The sequence below is a fragment of the Euprymna scolopes genome, chromosome 37 (genome assembly GCF_053919585.1).
Source record: "Euprymna scolopes isolate OS-2025 chromosome 37, ASM5391958v1, whole genome shotgun sequence".
Classification (NCBI taxonomy): Eukaryota; Metazoa; Mollusca; class Cephalopoda; order Sepiida; family Sepiolidae; genus Euprymna; species Euprymna scolopes.
Genome location: NC_136518.1, coordinates 78,245,640 through 78,271,267, shown reverse-complemented (window position 1 = coordinate 78,271,267; position 25,628 = coordinate 78,245,640). Strand labels below are relative to the sequence as shown.

Below are 25,628 nucleotides of genomic sequence, written 5' to 3'. Positions count from 1 at the left end.
AATCTTTGAGATGCGGATTGATTTTTCGCATTATTTGAATTCTTCAGACTACTGTACTCATCTTGAATGTTATCTGCACATTTCGCTCCATGTAACCTCTGACCTTATTCAGGTGTATTTTGTTGAATGCGGGAATCTGTCACACTTGCAAGAATCCATGGTGATAAAATTCAATTGTAAGTTACACTTTTCTGGGGGTTGAAGGTTTAATCCTCAGTGCAGGTGACACCAAAAATACGATTGCAAATTACTTTGAATTTCTACTCAGTCATGGTTGACAGAACGAGAGCATGCTACCCCATGGATTAAATAAGGGGTTCCGTTCGAAATTTCAGATTCCTGAGTTTTGAAAGAAAGATTCCCAATTTCAACAAGATACACCTGAAGTAGGTCGGGTGGTCACATTGTAATTTTCACAACGTTTCAGTCAATCAGGATGAGAACAGTGGTCTGAAGAATCCTAATAATATAAATTTTAATTCAATATCTCCAAAAATTTTAAATAAATTACACTTGCATTAAAACATAGCAAAAAAAACAAAGCAAAAAAAAAAAACAAACAAAAAAAAAAACAATGATAACATTAAATACTCAAACATGGAGGAAGTAAATAGACACTGTTATTCTCATCAATAATGTCATGGTGTCCTGATCGATTTAGACAAGATAATATTGATTCATTTCCATCTCTGATGAAATGCGACAATTACTCAGAATCATAGTGTAAAGTGGAATCCCGAGGTTTGCTTAAGTCCACCTTCAGATGTGGATTGACCCATAATATGCCTCGTCTGAAACTAAGAATTCTAGTGCTTCTTTAGCCAATGTCATACTTAATTAGTGTTACAATACATAATTGTGATAAATTATACATATATAATATGATATCTGAAACAAAAATATTTCAATAAAAAAAAAAAAAATTATATAAGTAGTATATATACATATTATCAATACTTCAGATTTTTTTTACTACGGCTATGTATGACTCCAGTGTTACACATCTGCAAAGGTACTAGAAATATTAAACAGTTATAAATCATTTTTATGAGGCGTCTCTTTTCTTCATCTTCCATATTAGTCTGCGTGTGTGCATATATATATATATATATATATATATGTGTGAGAGAGCAAAGAAGAGATAGAAAAAGCGGATATACCAAAAGAATCAAGTCATCTGGTCATCTGGTAGGATTTTTAATATTTCCACAAAACTAAGTGAAGATGATATTTTAAAATTGTGAAATAAATGAGAAGGGATAAAGAAAAAAAGAGATGGAAAAAAGAGGATTTCGTATTTTCACATTTACAAGGTGGTTAAAGCTAAAAAATAGACAAAAGAATGTATGTGTATATCTATAATTGTATACTTTCAGTATATACTTCAACAATGCTCAATACATGAGTAGAGCTAGCTAATAAGTTCTGAAAATATATATGGCAATTAAGCTACATAGAATTTTCCGCATTGCATCTTCATGAGGATTTATCAAGAGATGTCCTTATCTCTTTCCTGCAGCCTCTATCTCACAGAAGAGATGTTGCGAGTTTGTCTCTGATGTATCGTTATTTTCATGGAAAGTGTTCGACTGAGCTTCAGTCTATGGTCCTCCCTCGCCTAACTTTCACAAGAAACACTCGTCTAGCTGAAAACATTATCAATAATTCCCCCCCCACTCTTTATCTGTGCCTAAACCTAAACGTAGATTCCATGAACAAAGTTTCTTTCTTAGAACTGCACGCCTGTGGAATTGTTTTCCGTTTTCCTGCTTTCCGGCTGACTACAATATGGTTGCGTTCAAGTCTAACGTAAATAAGTTCTTGATGAGCTGTTCCATATAAGTTATCAAATTTACCGAATTTTCATTACTAATGATTACTATATTGTCCAATTTCTACTGTACACTCTTTAACCCTTATCCTTGAGTGGTCTCTTGGCCTTGATAATGTGGTGATGCCTATGTAAAATATATATATATATATATATGATTAGTTTTTTTTTTGGAAAAAGAATTCCAGCAGAGTGCTCAATTAAAAGGAAAATCCAAATTTTAAGAGCGTACTTATATTTTGTGTACAGAAAGTTGTTAGTTGAGACAGATCATTGGTACCGTCGGTTTCAAGCCCGATAATAAGGCCCGTTTAAGGTATCCTTATCAAGCTCTCTTCAGCCAATATTCGTCTCGAGAATATTGGCTGAAGAGAGCTTGATAAGGATACCTTAAACGGGCCTTATTATCGGGCTTGAAACCGACGGTACCAATGATCTGTCTCAACTAACAACTTTCTGTACACAATATATATATATATATATATTAACAAAACTAAGCCAAATTGACGACCTGTTAAGTTTTTTGGGGTTTTTTTTACTGACATATTGCGAAATTCGATTGTCGTTGGTCAAATATGTGAGATTCGATTTTTCTTTTGGTTTTTTTAAAATTTATCCCGTCTAGAAAATTAAACGCTTATGTAACAAAAATGGTGAAACGTCTGTTATTTTGTAATAAAGACTAATTTACTTGATAGAAGACTTAGTTTTATCAAAAGAAAAAAAAAATTATAATTTATTTATATATATATATATATATATATATATATATATATATATATATATATATATATATATATAGCTTTTACCTCACTCCTATATATTAGGTTCAATATAATAATCGATAGACAATTGTTTCTATAATAATTAATATGTAATTTGCATGAATTAAAATATCATATTTAAGCATATCTTACGACCAGGCAACGACGGACGGCCTGCTAGTATTATATAAATGGTTACTATATGGAATGAATTGATAAGCATGAAAACAAACTAAAAGTATTGTGACAGAAACATGTTCAAAAGTGTAAATGAGTTTTCAAATTCTGATCTAAAGAAAAATCTTCATTCTGATAAAACTTTATTTGCATCAAGTGGAGGTTGGTGCCAGCACACTGATAAATGTTGGTACTTGATGAAAAACGGGAGAGAAGAGGGACAAGAAAAAGAAGCAAAAGGGAAGAGGAGAAGGAGGAGGAGACAGGCTATCGAATTTGGCATCAAATGTAGTGAATTTTTTTAAACTATAAATATTATATCCATGCTCGCTCTATTTCTCAACTTAAAATTCATTATCTTTTTTTTTTTACTAACAGGATTGGTTAAATGTATTTTCAATCAAACTAATATTTTTATTTTAACTGGATTGGATACATACGATAAACCGAGAAATCGAAAATAGATAAGATGCAATAAAATAGATAAGATAAAAATGAAATAGACAAATATATATATAAGATGTCTGCACTTTTTCAAAGAGAGAAGACAAAGCCTGGGAGGGTGGACCTCCTAGAACTGCACAGGACCAGCATTACACCACAATCAACAGGAAAACGGTCATTACAGAAATGGTCTAGACGCTGCTGATTTTTGGTGCCGAAGGGAAAAAATCTCAAAAAATCCCATATAATTTATGTATTCAATGTAAGAGCTAGGAGCGTACGATTAGCTTCAGAGATATCCAAGTTTGTTTGTTTTTGTTTTTTTACATTGTAAGTAGAAAGTGTTTACATTCTAAGTAGAAAGTGTTTACATTCTAAGTAGAAAGTGTTTACATTCTAAGTAGAAAGTGTTTACATTCTAAGTAGGAAGTGTTTACATTCTAAGTAGGAAGTGTTTACATTCTAAGTAGAAAGTGTTTACATTCTAAGTAGAAAGTGTTTACATTCTAAGTAGGAAGTGTTTACATTCTAAGTAGGAAGTGTTTACATTCTAAGTAGAAAGTGTTTACATTCTAAGTAGAAAGTGTTTACATTCTAAGTAGAAAGTGTTTACATTCTAAGTAGGAAGTATTTACATTCTAAGTAGGAAGTGTTTACATTCTAAGTAGGAAGTGTTTACATTCTCAGTAGAAAGTGTTTACATTCTCAGTAGAAAGTGTTTACATTCTAAGTAGAAAGTGTTTACATTGTAAGTAGAAAGTGTTTACATTCTAAGTAGGAAGTGTTTACATTCTAAGTAGGAAGTGTTTACATTCTAAGTAGGAAGTGTTAGTTAAAAACTGATTTGAAACGGTTGCATTGTTTTTGTAACGTAATCAATTCTTTTTGAGTTGTTTAATATCGAATTCAGTCATTATGATAAGTTTCGTGTGCTTATTTAGAATTGCACTGATTTAAATAAAATAATAAATTGCAAAAAAATCCTTATAATGTACGTACTCGTCACGAAACGATGTCATATTCCAAAAATTACGTAAATTGATCAAGTAGTCCTTTTTTTTAACTAAGAAAATCAAAATGTACGATTTTTAACGATTAAAATGTTTTACTTTGAATACAAACAAAATCTCGGTAGTCGAATTGAGTTGCCTTGAATTCTAATACATTGTAAAGCAACATGACGGCCATCGGCCCCCATCTCACTTCAAATTTGATTTTTTTTTTACTTAAAAAAAAAAAAAAAAATTTTTTAAATGCTTGATGAATTTTAGAAATCAATTAAAACTTGCATAAATGTTAAGATCTGCCTGTGCACATGCAACCACACATACACATACACGCCCATACATATAGTAACTACCTTTATTACGTTCATCGTTATTATTCTTTTTGTTATCACTATTATTATTATTATTATCTGCTCAGAAACAAATTCTCAGGTAATTTCTTTTTTTTGTTATGTTTTCATGTTTTATATTCTACATTCATCATTGAAAGCATCATTATTTCCATGGCAGGTGCTCGTCTGAACTCCAATCTCTGGTTCCTCCTCGCCAATCTTTCACGAAAACACCCGTCTAGCTGAATCCACTGTCAAAAACTTTCTCCACTCTTTATCTATGCCTAAATCAAAATGTAGATTCCATGAACAAAGCTTCTTTCTTAGAACTGCATGCCTGTGGAACTCTGTTCCGTCTGCCTGCTTCCCACCTGACTACAACCTGGATGTCTTCAAGTCCAATGTAAACAAATTCCTGATGAACCGCCCCCTTAAGTAGACACTTTATTAAATCTCCACACTAACGTACTGTACTTACAATAACCCTTATCCCTGAGTGGCTTCCGGGCCTTGATAAGTGGTGACCATCTCGTAAAAAAAAAGAAAAAAAAAAAGCATGACCAAACATGGTAGTGATATAGAACCTGCTGTTGAACCAGAGATCCAAGATCAACCAAACTCGAATCCTCATCCATTTTCGCAATATTGCATCTCTGTGCCTGTTTTACAACTGTTTTAATGGAATGTGTTCTGACAAACTCGTTACACTTGTGCCACCCTTGACATAAATACCCCTGACTAACCCGACAAGCAGCAAAAAAAAAAAAAAATGTAGAGATACTTCTACTCTGATAGTACTTTGAATATTTTGTGATTCCATTGTGGTTTCATTTAAGATATTGCTTTATTACAACTCCAGTGCCAATTTTGGGAAGAGCTATGAAGTGTTATGTTGAAGATTATTAAAGTTATTGTCGAAGATTATTAAAGTTATTGTCGAAGATTATTAAAGTTATTGTCAAAGATTATTAAAGTTATTGTTGAAGATTATTAAAGTTATTGTCGAAGATTATTAAAGTTATTGTTGAAGATTATTAAAGTTATTGTCAAAGATTATTAAAGTTATTGTCAAAGATTATTAAAGTTATTGTCAAAGATTATTAAAGTTATTGTTGAAGATTATTAAAGTTATTGTTGAAGATTATTAAAGTTATTGTCGAAGATTATTAAAGTTATTGTCGAAGATTATTGAAATTATTGGTGATTTGGATTGACTTTAGATTTTTGTATTTATAAAAACTGCAAAAAACGCGTGTTTCTTCTCAAAAAAGATTGTAGAGAAAATTGTTGCTGATGTTGTATTCTTGGAACGGATATAGATAAATATGTTCTTTGTGCTCAACTCTCTACATAGTATCTCTGTAGATATGGTCCTAAATAGTAGTCCCTACGTCCAAGTGGCACTGTGCCTTGTTTGGAGTGAATAATAGTAAAAAAAAAAAAAAAAAATTTAAAAAAAAAAAAGAAAATCCTTGAGAAATTTGTAATAAGATATAAAAAAAAACCCTCTAAACAAGGAAGAAAGAGATAGTGAAAAATAGCATATTTTTATCTCTTCCTGACTTCGGGTTATATAGAGTTATCTCCCTTACTGGCATTCTCCAGTTAATGATTTGCTTAGCCAGGAAATTGTTTAATAAAATCATGTTAAAGGAATACTCGTCTTGTCAACTCATTTCAGAGTGGGCATAAATGTTATTTTTAAATCATGGTTTGGAATGAGGACAAAAATGGATGGTAACATTCAATGCTGCTAAGACTAAGCTTCTTTCCTTTAATAATTACAAGAAAACTTCTCAACCACTAACAGCCATGGCTAATGATACATTACCTGAAAGTACTTTGTTCAGATTTCTTAGCTCACAGGGAACATGAATTGAAAGGGGTACATTGAGAGAATTGCTAAGGCTGCTGCAAAGAAAGTGGGCTCTCTCTACTGTGCTAGAAAGTTGCTTACACCTGAGAGTATCCTGCACCTCTACAAGGCCACCATTCGATCATGTATGGAGTATTGTTGCTACATTTGGGCCGGTGCATCTGCTACTAGTCTCTTTTAGACAAGGATCAAAAGAGAGTTGCCAACCTAATAGGTCTCGCACTGTAAGCTAAGCTTCAGCCTCTCTCCCATTCACGAAATGTTGCATTCCGCTGCCTGTTTTGCAAGTATTTTAATGGTAGGTGCTCTGACGAACTACAATCCCGTGTATCCCCTCAACGTAAATACCCCTGATAAACTTGACAAGCAGCAAAATCCCACCCCTACACAGTAGAGATCCCTAGATGCCAAAAAGCCTTCTACTCTAATAGTTTCTTCCCTCAGACTGCTAGACTGTGGAACTCCCTTCTGAGTTCCTGCTTCCCTGACTGTACTGACATGCAGAAGGTCAAGTGTAATGCAAACAAACATCTTGCTGCTCAACTCCCTACATAGAATCTCTGCAAATTATGTCCACGATAGTAACTCCTTACATCAAAGTGCCGCTGTGTGTTTGGAGTGAAAATGCATTTTAAAAAATTTATGGATTAACATGTTAAAATTGAGGACAACAGTCCGAAGATAAACAATGCAAATAATGTCAACTCCTCATCGCAAAAAAAAATAATACAAACCGTGAGTGTCGGAATTTTGTTGCTGCTGCGAATCCATTTTCTTCATGAGTTCTTCATGCTCTGTCCCAAGTTCTTGCAAGGCGGCCGTCTATTAAGTGACACAGAATCAGAAACACAAAATGAATACATTTCTCCTCCACCCAGCTTTGAGGAAAATAGTAGAGATGACTTCACTTTCAAGTCTTGGTAGAGCAAATAACCCAAGACAAGAAAATAATACCATGGCAAACTGTAAAGGTTATGTTAACAATGGCATGACTTACGTAAAGAATAAGAATTGTTGACACAACATTGCACAAGCATTAATCCATCTCTCCTCTTATAGATTTGGAATTAGGGTTAGATGTGGGACAAATTACAGGGTGGAACGATATAATTTGTCGCCATAGAAAAGATGACATGATTCCATTTCTGTTTGATGAAACCCAATTTTCTATTTTTGTTGCAGACCACCTACTAGTTGACCAGTTGTGTACAAATGTCAAGGTCATGTTGGAGATGTTTGAGATAGTACCATGTCTGAAAGTGACACAATGTTCAACGAGTAAGATCGGAAATGTGCTGCTGTACAACTCATGCTCTCTACCAATCCAAGTTATGACAACAGGATCATTGCCAGCATCCTCAAAATGCATCGCTGGATTGCCACAAATAATGTGCCTAGGGTGAGTAAAATTTCTGACCACGATTATGGTCTTTGGTGTGGATTCAAGTGAGGGCCACATCATACCACCTCACATATTCGAAGTCTGCTTGAAAGTCAATACTAAAGTGTATCTGGATGTGCTAAAGAGTGTGGTGATCCCCTTGTGCAATCAGGTGGCCGCTGCCAGACCCTGGGTGTGGCAGCAGCACTCTGCACTGGTCCACAAGTTTAATGAGACCTAAGCTTGGCTTCAGAAGGAGTGCTATGACTTTGTACCCTTCTCTCACTGCTTCCCCCTCCTCCCAACATGCTGGACTACTTCGTTTTGTCATATATCAAGAACATCACCAACATGACCTCCCACAACACCAAAACCAGCCTGATTGCCGCCATTCACCGAGTATTTGCTCAGCTCTAGCTGAGTATTTCCAGAGCTCCTGCCGACGCTTGTGGACGAGTCACGCTCCCAGTTCCGTACTCGTATTAAGGTGGCGATTGAGGCTGAAAGCCGCTACATAGAATAGATGTCAGCTCTATTACATAATCAAGTTACCTGAATTGATTTTTTTTTTTTTTGATAAAAGTTTTAAAATAAAGCTGTAGTGTTGTTTTCTTTAGGGCGACACTTATCTTCCCACCCTGTACATTTGATCCTGAAGCCTTGGTAAGAAAACTAGTTGAGAAGAACTCCAATATCACATCATCACAGATGATCATGTTTACTTTGACAATGGCATTCATAATTTGCACACAAAATAGTCGTACTCTACTAAATGAGCTGAGTACTGAACACACAGTATGACTGTCCAGGATATGCGGAAGATGAAGTTAGGCAACGCTCAGTCTTTTTATGATCAGGATCTGATTTAATTATTTAAGCATAAGCTGAAGATTAAAATTAGATGTTATAGAAACATTTAGCTAATCCAGTAAATAAATCAGGCTTCCTTTTTTACTTTCTGGTAATAGAATTTCTTCAAGATGTTCCTCCACTTTTATTTTGACCCTGGTCTCCCTATCTGCTTCTTAAAAGGACAGCATTCTTTCCAAAGCGCTACCCCGACTTCATTTCTTTCTGTTGAGGTGCCACTTTCATTTAGAGATTGACTTGTTTGCTTTTGATTCTAAACAAACTGAAAAACATTAGATTGTCTATGTTTTAGAAAGGGTTAGGAGAGTCTTACTATTGTGGTCCTGTAAGGGTCCGGAAGAAAAACACAATTTTGTATTTAGTGGAAATAAAATATATTGAACAAAACAGTAAATACAACAAACAAGAAATGTGGTTATACGTCAGTCAGACTGCTAAGTGTGCATACTTTGTGTGCTAACGCTGAGAGACATATTCGCCCAGTCTTTATAATAAATTATTATCCATAGGGTGGACACACCACAACACTTACTAACCTGTTTTTCTTTTGGGGTGTTTTTGTTATCCTATTCCCCATCGTTATTTTTTTATTATGATGTCTCCATTCAGTCTGAAGAGATAATTGATACCCCTCCCCCCTGTAAGGGTAGCTATGTGTGTAATTGTGATGCAAAGGTTGCGCAATCCCCAACCACACCTGACTCAGCGCTGCTTGAGTCCAGTAGCAAGGAGAAGACCAGGACGACTGGAAACAATGCTGAGATAAGCAGAAAGCACATACAGTAACTGGAATTCACAAATGGTCACCCATTTTAGTACTGACCAGGCTTGACGTTGCTTAACTTCAATGATTTAATGGGAACTGGTCTGTCAATGTGATTATGCCGCATATTTTTTATTACACACAAAATTAAATTCCAATGATTGCAAAGATTTGAATAAACCCAAAAATTTTCATATATTCTTTCAACCACACTATTAAAGTTTTCTGAAAAACATCACTTCATAATGCTAGGTTTCATATTCTAAGGTTATCAGATTTAGATCTGTGTTTAAGACTCACATTATCCATCCATTATATCATTCTCATATCATTTCTCACCATGCAACGCATATCCTTAACACTCGTGGGCCAGGTTTTACTTCTATCATACATTGTCACACGGCACACACAAGCCTAATCAACTCGTACATTAATTGACCTAATAAAATAAGTATATAAATCATAAAATGAAAGTCTATTTTTTATAATTAGCCATGTAATTTGCATAAAATATATCATGAAAGTCTATTTTATAATTAGCCATGTAATTTGCATAAAATATATCATGAAAGTCTATTTTATAATTAGCCATGTAATTTGCATAAAATATATCATGAAAGTCTATTTTATAATTAGCCATGTAATTTGCATAAAATATATCATGAAAGTCTATTTTTTATAATTAGCCATGTAATTTGCATAAAATATATCATGAAAGTCTATTTTATAATTAGCCATGTAATTTGCATAAAATATATCATGAAAGTCTATTTTATAATTAGCCATGTAATTTGCATAAAATATATCATGAAAGTCTATTTTATAATTAGCCATGTAATTTGCATAAAATATATCATGAAAGTCTATTTTATAATTAGCCATGTAATTTGCATAAAATATATCATGAAAGTCTATTTTATAATTAGCCATGTAATTTGCATAAAATATATCATGAAAGTCTATTTTATAATTAGCCATGTAATTTGCATAAAATATATCATGAAAGTCTATTTTTTATAATTAGCCATGTAATTTGCATAAAATATATCATGAAAGTCTATTTTATAATTAGCCATGTAATTTGCATAAAATATATCATGAAAGTCTATTTTTTATAATTAGCCATGTAATTTGCATAAAATATATCATGAAAGTCTATTTTATAATTAGCCATGTAATTTGCATAAAATATATCATGAAAGTCTATTTTTTATAATTAGCCATGTAATTTGCATAAAATATATCATGAAAGTCTATTTTTTATAATTAGCCATGTAATTTGCATAAAATATATCATGAAAGTCTATTTTATAATTAGCCATGTAATTTGCATAAAATATATCATGAAAGTCTATTTTATAATTAGCCATGTAATTTGCATAAAATATATCATGAAAGTCTATTTTTTATAATTAGCCATGTAATTTGCATAAAATATATCATGAAAGTCTATTTTATAATTAGCCATGTAATTTGCATAAAATATATCATGAAAGTCTATTTTATAATTAGCCATGTAATTTGCATAAAATATATCATGAAAGTCTATTTTATAATTAGCCATGTAATTTGCATAAAATATATCATGAAAGTCTATTTTTTATAATTAGCCATGTAATTTGCATAAAATATATCATGAAAGTCTATTTTTTATAATTAGCCATGTAATTTGCATAAAAAATATCATGAAAGTCTATTTTATAATTAGCCATGTAATTTGCATAAAATATATCATGAAAGTCTATTTTATAATTAGCCATGTAATTTGCATAAAATATATCATGAAAGTCTATTTTATAATTAGCCATGTAATTTGCATAAAATATATCATGAAAGTCTATTTTTTATAATTAGCCATGTAATTTGCATAAAATATATCATTAAAGTCTATTTTATAATTAGCCATGTAATTTGCATAAAATATATCATGAAAGTCTATTTTATAATAAGGCATGGAATTTCATAGAGCTCATTTGTTCTATCTGAAAAATGCTGAAAATAGGAGGATAATTATCATAACACCTCCAAAATTTGGTAGGAACTAAAATAATTCTCAATGAAAGAATAAAATAAACTAACCTTAGATTCCAACGCCTTCTGCAAATGGCTTATTTTCTTAGTACTGTTGTTCAGTGCCTCTTGCAATTGTCGAACTTCCTCCTTTAAAGAAATATATGAAATGATTATTTACCCAGCACCATCTGTTCGATAAATAAAAAAATAAAATGATGAAAAAAAAAAAAAAAATAGAAAAAGTTATTACGTCATTTTGAATTTGAACTTTCATACAAACTGTTTATCCATATGTTACAACAATTTAATAGAAGATAAGACAATAAGAACGGGTATTTTTTTTTTTTTTTTAACAAGGGCAGCATTTTCGTTTGATGTCTTGATTCTTATAATTCATAATTAAAAAAATAAAAAAACACTGAATAGTCTTTATGATGTACATATCCATCATAGAACAAAGATGTTATATTCCAAAAATCACATAAACTGACCATGTAGTTTTAATTTTAACTAAGTAAATAAAATTTTATGAGTAAGCAAAAAAAAAAAAAAAAATAAGGACCGTCTCTCATCGCCATCTTGACGCCCCCCCCCGCAAAACAAGGGAAGTCCACAACGATTCAAACTTGCGAGATTAGCCTTGTAATGCTACCGATTTAACATAATCGCTTTAAATTGTTCAAAAAATAATTTTCTTTATATAAAAAAAAACTACTTGATCAATTCATGTGATTTTTGGAAGATGGTATTTTCCTTCCGTGATGGGTATGTACATCATAAAGATTTTTCTTTATTTTTGTTATTTTTTTCTTATTAAGGTTGAATCCTAAATAAGAACCTGTCTTTTTCTTTCTCCATTCTTACTTTCTACGGTCTGTTACATATTTCTTTTCCTTTCTACATTGAAAAGATCTCATATCTGTCCGCATGTTTCTTGACTATATACCACTTTTATAAATACACATAAACTTATTCTTTTTTATTATTAAACTAACCTGGGTGCCTGGCGTTGCCCGGGTGAGCAAAAAAAAAAAAAAAAAAAAAGGTAGTAGGTAGGCGGGCTCGAACCCATGACGTGAAGGCTGAAAAGAAAGTGAAAGAAAACCTGACGTCTTACCACTATGTCATGACGCGACTGGAAATGTTAAGCGTTCAAATTAAACGTAGTCAATCAAAAAGATGACTTGCAAAATCGCATTGCTTTGAACCCCCCCCCCATGAAGGTCGTTTTTAATGTGGGAGAAAAGCAGCTAGGTCAAAAAAGAGGCACTCTGGCAGTATCCAAATAAATAGTAATTGTCTCAGTATGAAGGGTTTCCCCTACATTGACCAAGGACAAATTACAGAACAGATACTACCCAGGCGAAGGCCGGGAGTTGGTGGTCGCATTCAATTAGTTTCACTTTATTCATACGAAAAAGACAAACAAACACTCGAAACGAGGGAATTTTTTAAAACTTGATCAAAATAAAAAAGATAGAGTCGATGTCCATTTGCGAATCTGAGATATTATGATTTAGGAAATAAAAGTAAACTTCTCCCAGAATCTAATCGACACGAGAACCCCCACCCAAAAAGCCTTTCGTGGACACACACAAACGCTCGCACCTATTTGGCATTTTATATATTAGACTAAACTGGGTGCCCGGCATTGCCCGGATGTTTGGAGGTGTGTTTTAAGCAAAAAAAATTTAAAAAATAGTGGTAGTAGGCAGGCAGACTCAAATCCGTACTACGAAAGAGGAAAAAAAAAAAAAAAAAAAATTGACATCTTTGCCATTGTGTCCATTGCCAAACTGGAAGTGGCGGAGGTTTAAATTAAGGCTAATCAGTTGAAAAGAGGAAATGACTTTCGAAAATATCGACGAAAAATGTTACCCCCCCCTCTTTGTAGAAAAGTGCTAAGTTAAGGGTGAAGGAATAATGTTTTTAGCCAATTTTTCAATATTTGTCATCCGAAGAGACGAGCTTCTCAAATGTCTGTGTGTGTTTGTATGTCCGCTAAAAACTTTTGCCATCCGCATCGTACAGGCATGAACGTGGCATCATTAAAAAGAGCCATCTCTCGGAAAAAAATATTGAAAAATTAGAAGAAAAAAATTTGTTGATCATTTCATGTAAAAATGTTGTTTTGTTTGAAGCGAGTGGGGGGGGCAGATAAAAACTTTGCTTTCGACACGGTTTGCAAACTGCGCATGCTTACAAAATAATGCTTTCAGTTTCGCTTCTCGCTGATGCCAGCCGTCCTTTTTTTTAATTTTTTTTATGACCGGCAACGCCCTCACCTCCAGCCCACATTGTCACAATTTTTTTTATGACTGGGCAACGCTAGGCCCCCTACCCGTTAGTTTGAAATAAAACAAAGTGATCAACAATATACAAAGGCAACCCAAAAGCTCCTTTTTTATTGGCTGCTATACAAAGATGTAAGGGAGAGCACAACATCTTTCCCAAGGTTACTCCACTTACTCTTGATCCTCACCTTCTGATGCTGAATGTATAACAAGAGAGCACCAAGTACCAAGTTTTAAGTTTTTTAGTATGACTGGGCCGAGGATTGAACCCTGGTCCCCCAGTCCATGAGAAACACGCTTACCATTATACCAAATGGGCCATATAGTCCTTTGCGTTTTTGTTACAAACATACAGACACAAAATCTATATTAAAGTAAAGAATTCTTTGTGGGTAGATCGCATGGTATTGAAAAAAAAAAAGAAATTAGTGTTGGCAAACTTTTGAACCTTGCGTCAGAGCTGGAGGCACAAGAGCAGTCATGTGTGCAGTGTGATAGTGCATGCTTGATAAAACAAATTGGCAATTGTCCGTCAGAGTTTGACAAACACTTTAAAGACTTTGCTAATCGCTAAATTCATGTGCTGCCCTTTCTAAAAAGATGCCAAGGTTGTTTCACTCACATCGAAAATTGTGTGAGGGATGAGATTCTGACACTATAAGCCAATATTCAGCTGATGCAGGGCTCATGGACAATTATGGAACTTACTCACAGAGGACCACAACATCAGTAAATGTGCTACCTTACACTACCTGACTGCATTATTTGGTTTCAACTTATTTATGTGAGTCAGCCTTTTCCCATATGAAGATCATTAAGTCCAAATACCGAGCCACTGATGAGCATTTATAAAGCTGATTGAGGCTGGTTATTAGCAGCTACTGTGCAGACTATGCATCTCAGATTGATTCCATGTAATGCAAGTCATCAGAGTAAGGTAATGACAAAAAATGTACAGAGATGGACTGTGCAATATGGGTTGATGCAATAATGCAACATACACCTGCATATATATATATATATATATATATATTGTACATATAAAAATAATTTACAATATATTAATATGTTTTGCATTTTTAGTAGGTGGTAGATCATTTAGACAGTCATGCTGAAAAAGTGTGTGCACCTGCGGCTTAAATTAATATTCTAAAGAAGCTTACTTGTAATAAATATTTGTCCTTGACCTCTTCCGATTTGGAACTGGGAACATCACGCAAAAGCACATCCACGTCTTTCTCTTTCATTTGCAGAACCATTTCTCTCAGTCGATGCCAGCGCCATTCCGAATTAGTCAGCTGGAATTAGAAAGCATTGTTTCATAGTCAACAAGTGACAAATCCAATTGCAGAAACATGAAAAACAAAAAAAAAAAAAAACACCAAAGACAACAAAGTCTCACAAGAATTGTGTAAAAACAATGAAAGCAGCTTCTTTGATTAATTGAAGATGTGTTATCATATTTGGGTACACAAAGATGCTGATGTAATCAGAGTATGCTGAGGAGTGCGAGTCAGAAAAATCATTGCTTCTGGGTGATGATTCTTGCTAAAATATTTTAAAAATTGATACAAGATCAGCAGCATCAGTAGTGGCCCTGATGTTTTAACAGCGTTGGTAACTTCGGCTCTCCAAATTGTAGAGCCATGGTAATCTCAGGAAGACAAGTAAAGGCGGTAGTTTCCCGTTGCTTTCCATCTTGATTTAAAATTTAACAAGGGAAGTAACTCAGTTATGCTAAAAACAAGGCAAGTAACTCATATTTATGATTGTTAAGACACAATTTATTAAAAAAAGAAATTGGCAATAGTTGCACGTTATTTGTCTCCCTTTGGGACTGTGTTCTTTAGCCAAACATTTTATTTTTACTAATTTTCGTCAGAAAAATGTTTTCTTTATTAAATAATCGTTTTTCATAATTTTTGGACATTCATTACTGCAACATGACAATTAAGTAGAGACCATTGGTTTGCCTTGAAATTCAATATTAAAAATTTGTAATTTCGCTATTATAATGTAGTTGTACCAAATAAATTCAATGATCGTAGAAAGCTAAGATTACACTCATGGACTCCAAAGATATCTGGTTTAGATGATAACAGAATCTGTTAATCCGGCTGTTCACTTGTTGCTTAGAGGGAACGCCCAATCCTGTTTCTTTACAGACAGCAGCAAATTCTTCAAATCATTCGTATCTGATGCAATTGATATTGATTATATTTCCAACATGAAGCAATTTTTTAAATCTTAAAATGATGGAGAAAAAAAGTTTTTCCATAACTAAATCATGCATTCATTTTTTTTTTTTTTTTTTTCCTTAATCAATATGCAGCGTTAAAGTTTGCATGACATGAACACATCGTATTTGGGGCATAATGTGCTAATGACCTGGGGGTTTTAAATGTTATTGGGATTTGGAAACCTCCACTGAAACGAAGATACAGAAGCATTATAGAATCTCAACTATTTAAATGTTATAGGCCTAATAATAAGTGCAAGGGAAACTCTAAATTATGGGGACCTATATCTTGAAGGGCTGTGTATACAATAAAGTTTAAAATACTAAAGAACCAAAAGTTTGGAGTGTTATAGTTGTAATGTATCCACCCTATGGATAATAACGAGCAATTCTACTTTTTAAAAAGACTAGAAGAATATGTCTCTTGGTCTTAATGCACACGTTATGCATGAGTCTTGCATTTATGGCAGTCGGGCTGACATATACTCACACTTTTCATTTGTTTTATTTGTTTGATTTTTTTACTCAATATATAAGGTGCCTTCAAAAAGTTTCTCAGACTTTTTTGTTCGGGCACTTAAAATTGTCACACACTCTTGAAAATTCAGTATGTTATTGTTATACATCTTATGAGATGACTAACCAATTTTTATGATTTCAGGTTCAAATGAACAGCTACAGCAGGAATTGGAATACATCCAACTAAAGCCTGGTTGTCATAACTGGTGAATTTCAAAAATGCACTCTGGACATGAGGGCACTTTAGAAGAACGATATGCAATAAAATTCTGTTTTAAACTTGGAAAAAATGACATGGAATGCTTCAGACTGCTTTTGAATCATCTTGCATAAATTGAGTATTAGTTTTTGAGTGGCGTAAGAGATTCCAGGAAGGCAGAGGGTCCGTGAAGGATGATGAGAGGTGTGGGAGGAGTAAGGAAGTCAGAACACCAAAGTTGATTGGCCAAATAAAGAATTTCATGGATAAGGACTTTTGTGTGTCTATAGAGACAATAAATGCACAGTTTGTTGTCAGTGTGGGAACTGTACACACTATTATTCCTGAGGAACTAAAGATGCGAAAGATTTGCACAAATGCACCAGTCCATAACTCCATTCTAGTTACAGACTATTTGACCAAGATGGGCATCAAGACAGTTCCTCACTCTTCCTATTGTCCATACCTTGCTCCCTGTGACTTTTGGTTATTCCCTAAGCTCACGGAAAATCTTAGAGGCTGGTGTTATAAGACAATTGATGGGATGAACGAGGGTGTGACGAGGGTCATTGACACGCTTACACAAGAGGAGTTCCATGGGGTTCTTTAGAAGTTGTTGGAACGGTACAATAAGTGCATTGCAGCCGGAAGAGATTACTTCGAGGAGGGGGGGGATTAGAATTTCATGCGTGTACTATCAATAAAAGTGCCACTACGAAAAAAGTCTGGAAACTTATTTAAGACACCTTATATATTATATATAAAAGACCTTCTTTAGACATGGTAAATCTAAGAGTAAAGTATTTTTTCACATCATTTGAAAGCATTGCAAAGAAAAAAAAAAGGAAATCTATATGACAAACGGAAAGAAAAGAGACGAAGAGGAAGAAGCTTATGTAAAGAATTATTTTCACATCAAACTCTTCATCAGGATACAATGCCGTCAATGTTGTATAGAAAGGTGACGAAAAGCTTAAAGTTGTAATTTTTCAACATTGGAATGTTATCAGCTACTGGGTCCGCTGGAACAAAGAGTAGTACTAGGCATGCGTTACTTTATTAAAGTTATAGTTGATCTTTACGCGCCAAAGGAAGTACCAGAAAGAAGCGTGACCAGACAAAAGTGGCGTGAGACTATATTCTGAAACCGCGTGATTTTGCGTGAGCATGATCAAAGCAGAAAAAAAAGCAGACAACAGATCACCGAAAAAGAGCAGAAGCCAAAAGAGGACACAGAGATTATCCGCCATGCATCAGGAGACCTTTGGCATCCGCAGCACACCCATGCTGCGTTTGGGATGCCAAACCCTCTCAGTCACTAATTCATTCGATCTAACTTTCTCACCAAACTCATCAAAGAAAGAGCTGATATATACTTTTTTTATAAAATATTTTAAAAGTAGGTATTTTGCATTTAATAGACAGCCTCGTTTATATAATACTAGCAGTAAGACCTGACGTTGCCCGGGATTAAATAAGGATCAACAACTGTTCCACACTTTCAATACTTTTATTGTCATTGAAATTGGTGAAATCGACTATTTTTTCAATCAAATTGATTGTTGCATGCCCTAGTTGGGAACCTATCATAGTGCACCAGGAAGAAAGAAGCTTAACACGTCTCCCTGCAGCGAATTAGTCCACAATGCACTATAGTCTAAATTGCGCTGTAGAGAACCTATGGTTGATTTTATAAAATTATTTTCATATAATAGCTTGAATTAAAGTTTAAAATGTAAAAGTCAAGTATCATGGTTCAATTATGCTCTAAACAGAAACATTCACATCAAACATGTCTCTCCTTTTAAAGAAACTACTGTTAATTTTATACGCCGGGCCCTTCTCCTTGTGTAACGATAAAATTTCTCAAATACACTTGTGATGTTAGGCTGCATATGGGTGTTAACTTTGGTCAAAATCAGATCGCTCATTCTTTAATTGGATTTTTTCAATTATTGATTTTAATTCTTATCGGATATATTCCAATACGAAACCTATCTAAGAACACTGCCAGACACAAAGTATATTTATGTGAAATTTCCAAAATATTGGTTCAGGAGTCTACAGGAAATATTAGTTTACGAATCTATAGGGAGAGAACTCCTGCATGCACACACACACACACACACACACACACACACACACACACACACACACACACACACACAGTGACTTATATCTAAGTAGAAATTTGAATTAGATTATATTTTGTTATTGTTTTTATTTACATTTGTATCTAGATTTATGAAGGGGAAAAAAGTATTTTTTGAATAGAGAATCAAAATTTTAGGTTGTCTTTGATCTTAAACATTTTAGATTGTCTTTGATCTTAAACATTTTAGGTTGTCTTTGATCTTAAACATTTTAGGTTGTCTTTGATCTTAAACATTTTAGGTTGTCTTTGATCTTAAACATTTTAGGTTGTCTTTGATCTTAAACATTTTAGGTTGTCTTTGATCTTAAACATTTTAGGTTGTCTTTGATCTTAAACATTTTAGGTTGTCTTTGATCTTAAACATTTTAGGTTGTCTTTGATCTTAAACATTTTAGGTTGTCTTTGATCTTAAACATTTTAGGTTGTCTTTGATCTTAAACATTTTAGGTTGTCTTTGATCTTAAACATTTTAGATTGTCTTTGATCTTAAACATTTTAGATTGTCTTTGATCTTAAACATTTTAGATTGTCTTTGATCTTAAACATTTTAGATTGTCTTTGATCTTAAACATTTTAGATTGTCTTTGATCTTAAACATTTTAGATTGTCTTTGATCTTAAACATTTTAGATTGTCTTTGATCTTAAACATTTTAGATTGTCTTTGATCTTAAACATTTTAGATTGTCTTTGATCTTAAACATTTTAGATTGTCTTTGATCTTAAACATTTTAGATTGTCTTTGATCTTAAACATTTTAGATTGTCTTTGATCTTAAACATTTTAGATTGTCTTTGATCTTAAACATTTTAGATTGTCTTTGATCTTAAACATTTTAGATTGTCTTTGATCTTAAACATTTTAGATTGTCTTTGATCTTAAACATTTTAGATTGTCTTTGATCTTAAACATTTTAGATTGTCTTTGATCTTAAACATTTTAGATTGTCTTTGATCTTAAACATTTTAGATTGTCTTTGATCTTAAACATTTTAGATTGTCTTTGATCTTAAACATTTTAGATTGTCTTTGATCTTAAACATTTTAGATTGTCTTTGATCTTAAACATTTTAGATTGTCTTTGATCTTAAACATTTTAGGTTGTCTTTGATCTTAAACATTTTAGGTTGTCTTTGATCTTAAACATTTTAGATTGTCTTTGATCTTAAACATTTTAGATTGTCTTTGATCTTAAACATTTTAGGTTGTCTTTGATCTTAAAAATTTTAGGTTGTCTTTGATCTTAAAAATTTTAGATTGTCTTTGATCTTAAAAATTTTAGGTTGTCTTTGATCTTAAACATTTTAGATTGTCTTTGATCTTAAAAATTTTAGATTGTCTTTGATCTTAAACATTTTAGATTGTCTTTGATCTTAAACATTTTAGGTTGTCTTTGATCTTAAACATTTTAGGTTGTCTTTGATCTTAAACATTTTAGATTGTCTTTGATCTTAAACATTTTAGGTTGTCTTTGATCTTAAACATTTTAGGTTGTCTTTGATCTTAAAAATTAAGGCGTTAATTCTCGTTTTTGCTTTTTTTTATTAAATTACTTTTTTTTATACTATATTGTACCTCTTTTCAACTAAATGCTAAATATTGAAAAAGTATACGCTTTTGAATTTTTGAGGTGAGGATTGATTATTCATATTATTTAGATTTCTCAGATGACTGCTCTCATCTTGAGTGTTATTTTCACAACGTTTCGATCGATGTAACCTCCAATCTTCTTCAGGTCTGTCTTGTCAAACTCAGGCATCTTTCTGTTGAACTCTGAAATCTGCGCAGAATTTTGAATGGAACCCATGGGGTAGCATGATCTCATTCCATCAGCCATGACTGGGTAGAAGTTCTAATTCAGTTGTATTTTCAGTGTCGTCCGCATAGAGGACGGAACCTTCAACCTCCAGAAGAGTGTAACTTTTACAACTGAATCTTGTCCAGTACTTTATCTACTATGGTACAGGTCCTTTCATAATTTTACTGATAGCCTAAGATTATCAAATATTTATCATTTTATCATTAATACGAGCTATGGAAAGTTAATTTCTAAACAAAAACAGTTAAAAGAATCGTTTTTGGCATCGGAAAATAGACACAAATTTTATCCATTCTGATAGATAAAAAAAAATACCCATATTTTTGAGCGTTCGTTCCAACACTAATATATAATCATAAATTATAAATACTTATTTTTTATACCTGCAGACACTAGTGTTTCATGCTTTCGCAATCATCAGTGCAGGAAGTGACGATTGCCACTGGTTGAAGAATTCAACCTCGCAAAGAAGCCACTTTTTAACAGTATTAGTAAAGAACATTATCCCTGGGCCACCGTCAACTGCGATGAGAATCAAGGGAAATTTAACATTTGTAAAGCCAAATACAGGCATACTGTTATTAAGACGATCTATAGTGATCGAGTGACCTGAAATCCCAATCTTGCACAAGGCCAGCCGGCTGCCTTTTTACTTCCCAGACAGTGCTCAATCTTTAAGAACTTAGTTCTTAAAGGTGCAAAATAATTATAAATACTTAGTTTTTATGCTTACAGACATTAGTGCCTCATGCTTCTGCAATTATCAGTGTAGGAAGTGATGATTCCCACTGGTCAAAGGATCCCAACCCCACGATGAAGCCATCTTACTGGTCTAAGATTGGTTGTGTACCAGTGATGTGATGATCTTTTAGAGACATTTTTTTTTTGAAGAGTACCTTGCTTTGTATATTGACCAAGTTAGCATTTTGCTGTCAGTCCTATAACCTTTGTTTTCAAGTTAGTCACCACCTATCAAGGCTAAAGGGCCACTCAAGGATAATGTTTGATAAATGTGAGGTGGTAGTTTAGTAATTGTTAATGGTGCAGATTGGGTAGAATTTGGATTATTTAAGGCGACGACTCAGCACAAACTTGTTTACCTTAGACTTGAAGGCTACCATATTGTAATTGGCCAGGATATTGTAAACAAACACAGACGGAATTTGATGAACAACATTATCATTATTTCATTTTTTTTTTTTAATCTCTTTTTGCAAATTAGTCCACCGGGCAAATTATTCCTCATGATATATAATATTCAATAGAGGATTGATTCTATAATAATACATACACAATCTGCATAAATTAAAATATCATGTTAAGTGTATTGTATGACCGGACAATGCCAGGCGGTCAGCTAGCATATATATATATATATATATATATATATTCGTGTTGGGACGATTAATCGAAATTGGGAATCAGAAAAATCGGAGAATTTGGGGGTATCAGAAAAATTTGAGCCTATTTTCCGATGCCAATTCCGATTCTTTAAATTATCGTTTTTTATTTGATTTTGGTTTAAGAAACATCTTCCACTGCTTGTAGTAATAATAAAATAATAAATATTTATTGATTTAAACTTCCAGTAAGACTAAAATCTCTAGATCACCCCCCCCCCTCACAAGTGTGTTTTTACGTTTGAGAAAATATAGGCACATTTAAGATGTGTTTTTACAGAAATCGGGACAAAATAACACTTTCATAATTAAATATTTAGACATTTATAAAGCATCGAAATCAGAATCGGTAATTATATTGGAATCAGGAAAAATATTGGAATCGGTCCATTATATATATATCTTGTTTGGAAAATCGATAGCCTAACTTCAGGATTATGTTCAATATGTGTATATAGATCTGAAAAGCTTTCATTTCCGAGTTACGAGAAGCCATAACAACATTTTTTATTATAAACATTTAACACATATGTGTGCGACGGTACACTGTTACTTGTGCGTATGAAATAGATAAACACTAACCCTAATGACAAGATCACAGATAAAATAAGCCTGGGTCTGGTGTTGCCACATACAGCAACAAGTCCACGAAAACATGATGCCAAACAAATATAAAGAATGATATAAGCGTCATGATTGGCAGGGAATTCTTTGGTAACAAAAGGTGGAGAGGGGGGCTCATTTGGCATTCTTCAAATGTTGCCTCTTTTTTTATTTCAGGTAGCAGAATAGAGCAGTCCAAATACAGGTAAATAAATATGAACAAATCAGAGACCATGCAGCAGAAAAAAATGAACCATAAAAATAAAATAAATTAGACTACTAATAGAGTGCTGTTACAGGGTGGAACGATGAAATTGTCGCTCTAGAAAAGATGACATTATTCTATTTCCGCTTGATGGAAACCGGTTTTCTTTTTTTTGTTGCATCTACTAGTTGGCCAGTTGTGTACAAATCCTAAGAGTGATAGAAGCCTTCTATTATGTCTGAAAGTGACACAATGTTCAATGAGCGAGATCGGAGATGCGCTGCTGTACAACTCATGCTCTCTATGATAACAGGACTATTGCCAGCATCTTCAAAATGAAAATTCGGACGGTTGAACACTCGAGGGTACAGCTCAACGAATTTTCTGGCAACAATTATGGTCTTGGGTGTGGTTTCACGTGAAGGATACATTATGCCACATTACATCTTCAGTCGGTTTGAAAATCAACACTAAAGTGTACCTGGATGTGCTGAAGAGTATGGTGATCCCCTGCTGCAATCAAATGACTGCCTGCAGACCTTGGGTGTGGCAGCAAGACTCGGCACTGGCTCATAAGTTCAAACAGACCAAGGCTCGGCTTCAGAAGTAGTGCTTCGACTTTGTACCCCTTTCTCACTGGCCCCTCCTCCACCAACCTGAACCCGCTAAACTACTTCATTTGGTCATACGCCGAGAACATCACCAACATGACCTCCCACAACACCAAAGCCAGCTTGATCGCAGCCACCCTCCAAGTATTTGTTGAGCTCCCGCTGGCGTTTGTGGAAAAGGCATGCACCCAGTTCTGGACCCGTATTGAGGCGGTAATTGAGGCTGAAGGTGGCTACATTGAATAGATGTCAGCTCTCCTGCATAATCAAGTTACCTGAATTGATTTTTTTCAATAAAAGTTTTAAAATAAAGCTGTAGTGTCGTTTTCTTTAGGTCAACAAATTTATCGTTCCATCCTGTACAGAGCCAATGCCACACAAAAATACACTTTTTCACATATGGAACATAATCCCAAATTTATACCATCGATTTTCAAGACACCCTGCATATAAAGACAATTTATCTTTATAAAACCGTAAGTATTTGTCATTCACCGACCAAAGATGCACGTGATACTCTTTATTACAACAGGGGCACTAGCAGAAAAAAATGGCTTACCACAGTTGTAGAACAACGAGAAGGGGTTTTGGGCCGTTGAAGTAGCGTTGAGGTCACCGCTGGTGCTGCGGGGTGTTGGTTATTACTGTGGGAGGGGGAGGAGGATGTGGGGGTACATGTGCGGGTCACAGTTCCCACGCCACTGACCTTCACTTCTGTGGGGGAGTATTTTAGCAGTGGGGAGGGGCCATGAAAAAAGACACCCGATTGGTTGTTATGTCCACCGTTGGTATCCAGTTCGTTCTGCTGGGGACCACGGGAAGGGTACCAACAGCCGAAGCAGGAAAGAGAAAAAGCAAAACACATCACACATGCATCACGAGTCAGAAAATGAGACTGACAGAGGAAGAAATTGATAAAACTACTTTGCTTCTTAAACAGAATTAAATAGAAAAAAATACAATAAAATATGCATCAGGTGCACTTGAAAGCCAAATTACAACGCAATATTAGGAAAATAAGCAATATTTTATTTAAGATTTTTTTGTTCCTTAGAAGCGCTGGTTGAGTTTGAATAAAATAAAATACGTATTATATACGTTTGAATCCAAAACAACACATTATTATAAAATAAACAGACATTTATTTTGTTTGAAATTTATATTGAAATTCATAAATATATTTCGAAGATATACTTCATCTTCAGTATGTCTTTCTTTCTTTTATTCGCCATGTTGTTGCTGGGGCAGAGAATCAGAAAGTAGAAGTCTTTTTACGGTAGCTTTTTTTTTTTTTTTTAATCCGTTTTTTTAGTCCGTTTGTTGTTTTAACAGTAGTTTTTTAAATCTCTGAACGGTGTGTTTAGTCACGCGGAATTCACGTTAACATTTTTGTTCCTTAGAAGCGCTGGCAAAAAAAAAAAAACAACAAAAAAAAACATACTGAAGATGAAGGTTTCCTTCAAAATATATTTATGAATTTCAAACAAAATAAATGTCTGTTTATTTTGTTTGAAATTTAATTTTAATACTGAGGATGGAGTTTGATTCCAAAATACATTATGATTATAAATTTCAAACGAATAAAATATTAAAATAAATACGTATTATACACGTTAGAAGTCAAAACAACGCATTATTACAAAATAAACAGACATTTATTTTGTTTGAAATTCATGTTGAAATTCATAAATATATTTCGAGGCAAAACTTCATCTTCAGCATGTCTTTCTTTTTTTTTTTTTTTTTTTTTTGCCATGTTGTTGTTGGGGCAGAGAATCAGAAAGTAGAAAGCAAAAAAAAAAAAAAAAACATACTGAAGATGAAGTATATCTTCGAAATATATTCATGAATTTCAACATAAATTTCAAACAAAATAAATGTCTGTTTATTTTGTAATAATGCGTTGTTTTGGCTTCAAACGTATATAATACGTATTTTATTTTATTCAAACGCAACCAGCACTTCTAAGGAACATAACTCTTAACGTGAATCCCGCGTGACCTAACGCACCGTTTCGAGATTTTAAAAACTACCGTAAAGACAACAAACGGACTTCTACTTTCTGATTCTCTGCCCCAACAACAACATGGCAAAAAAAAAAAAAAAAAAAAAAGAAAGACATGCTGAAG

General features: G+C 33.5%; 1 protein-coding gene across 3 annotated transcripts in view; it reads right to left on the bottom strand.

Annotated features, from left to right (window-relative positions):
* LOC145261236 (uncharacterized) overlaps positions 1-25,628 on the bottom strand; it is a 175,207-nt gene that overhangs the window by 8,316 nt on the left and 141,263 nt on the right. For all 3 annotated transcript variants that reach the window (XM_080119605.1, XM_080119608.1, XM_080119607.1), the window contains 3 exons: positions 14,916-15,050; positions 11,525-11,605; positions 7,166-7,253 (listed from right to left, as the gene is read on the bottom strand). In XM_080119605.1, the coding sequence (XP_079975731.1) occupies positions 7,166-7,253; positions 11,525-11,605; positions 14,916-15,050 (304 nt within the window). The remainder of the gene's footprint in view (positions 1-7,165; positions 7,254-11,524; positions 11,606-14,915; positions 15,051-25,628) is intronic.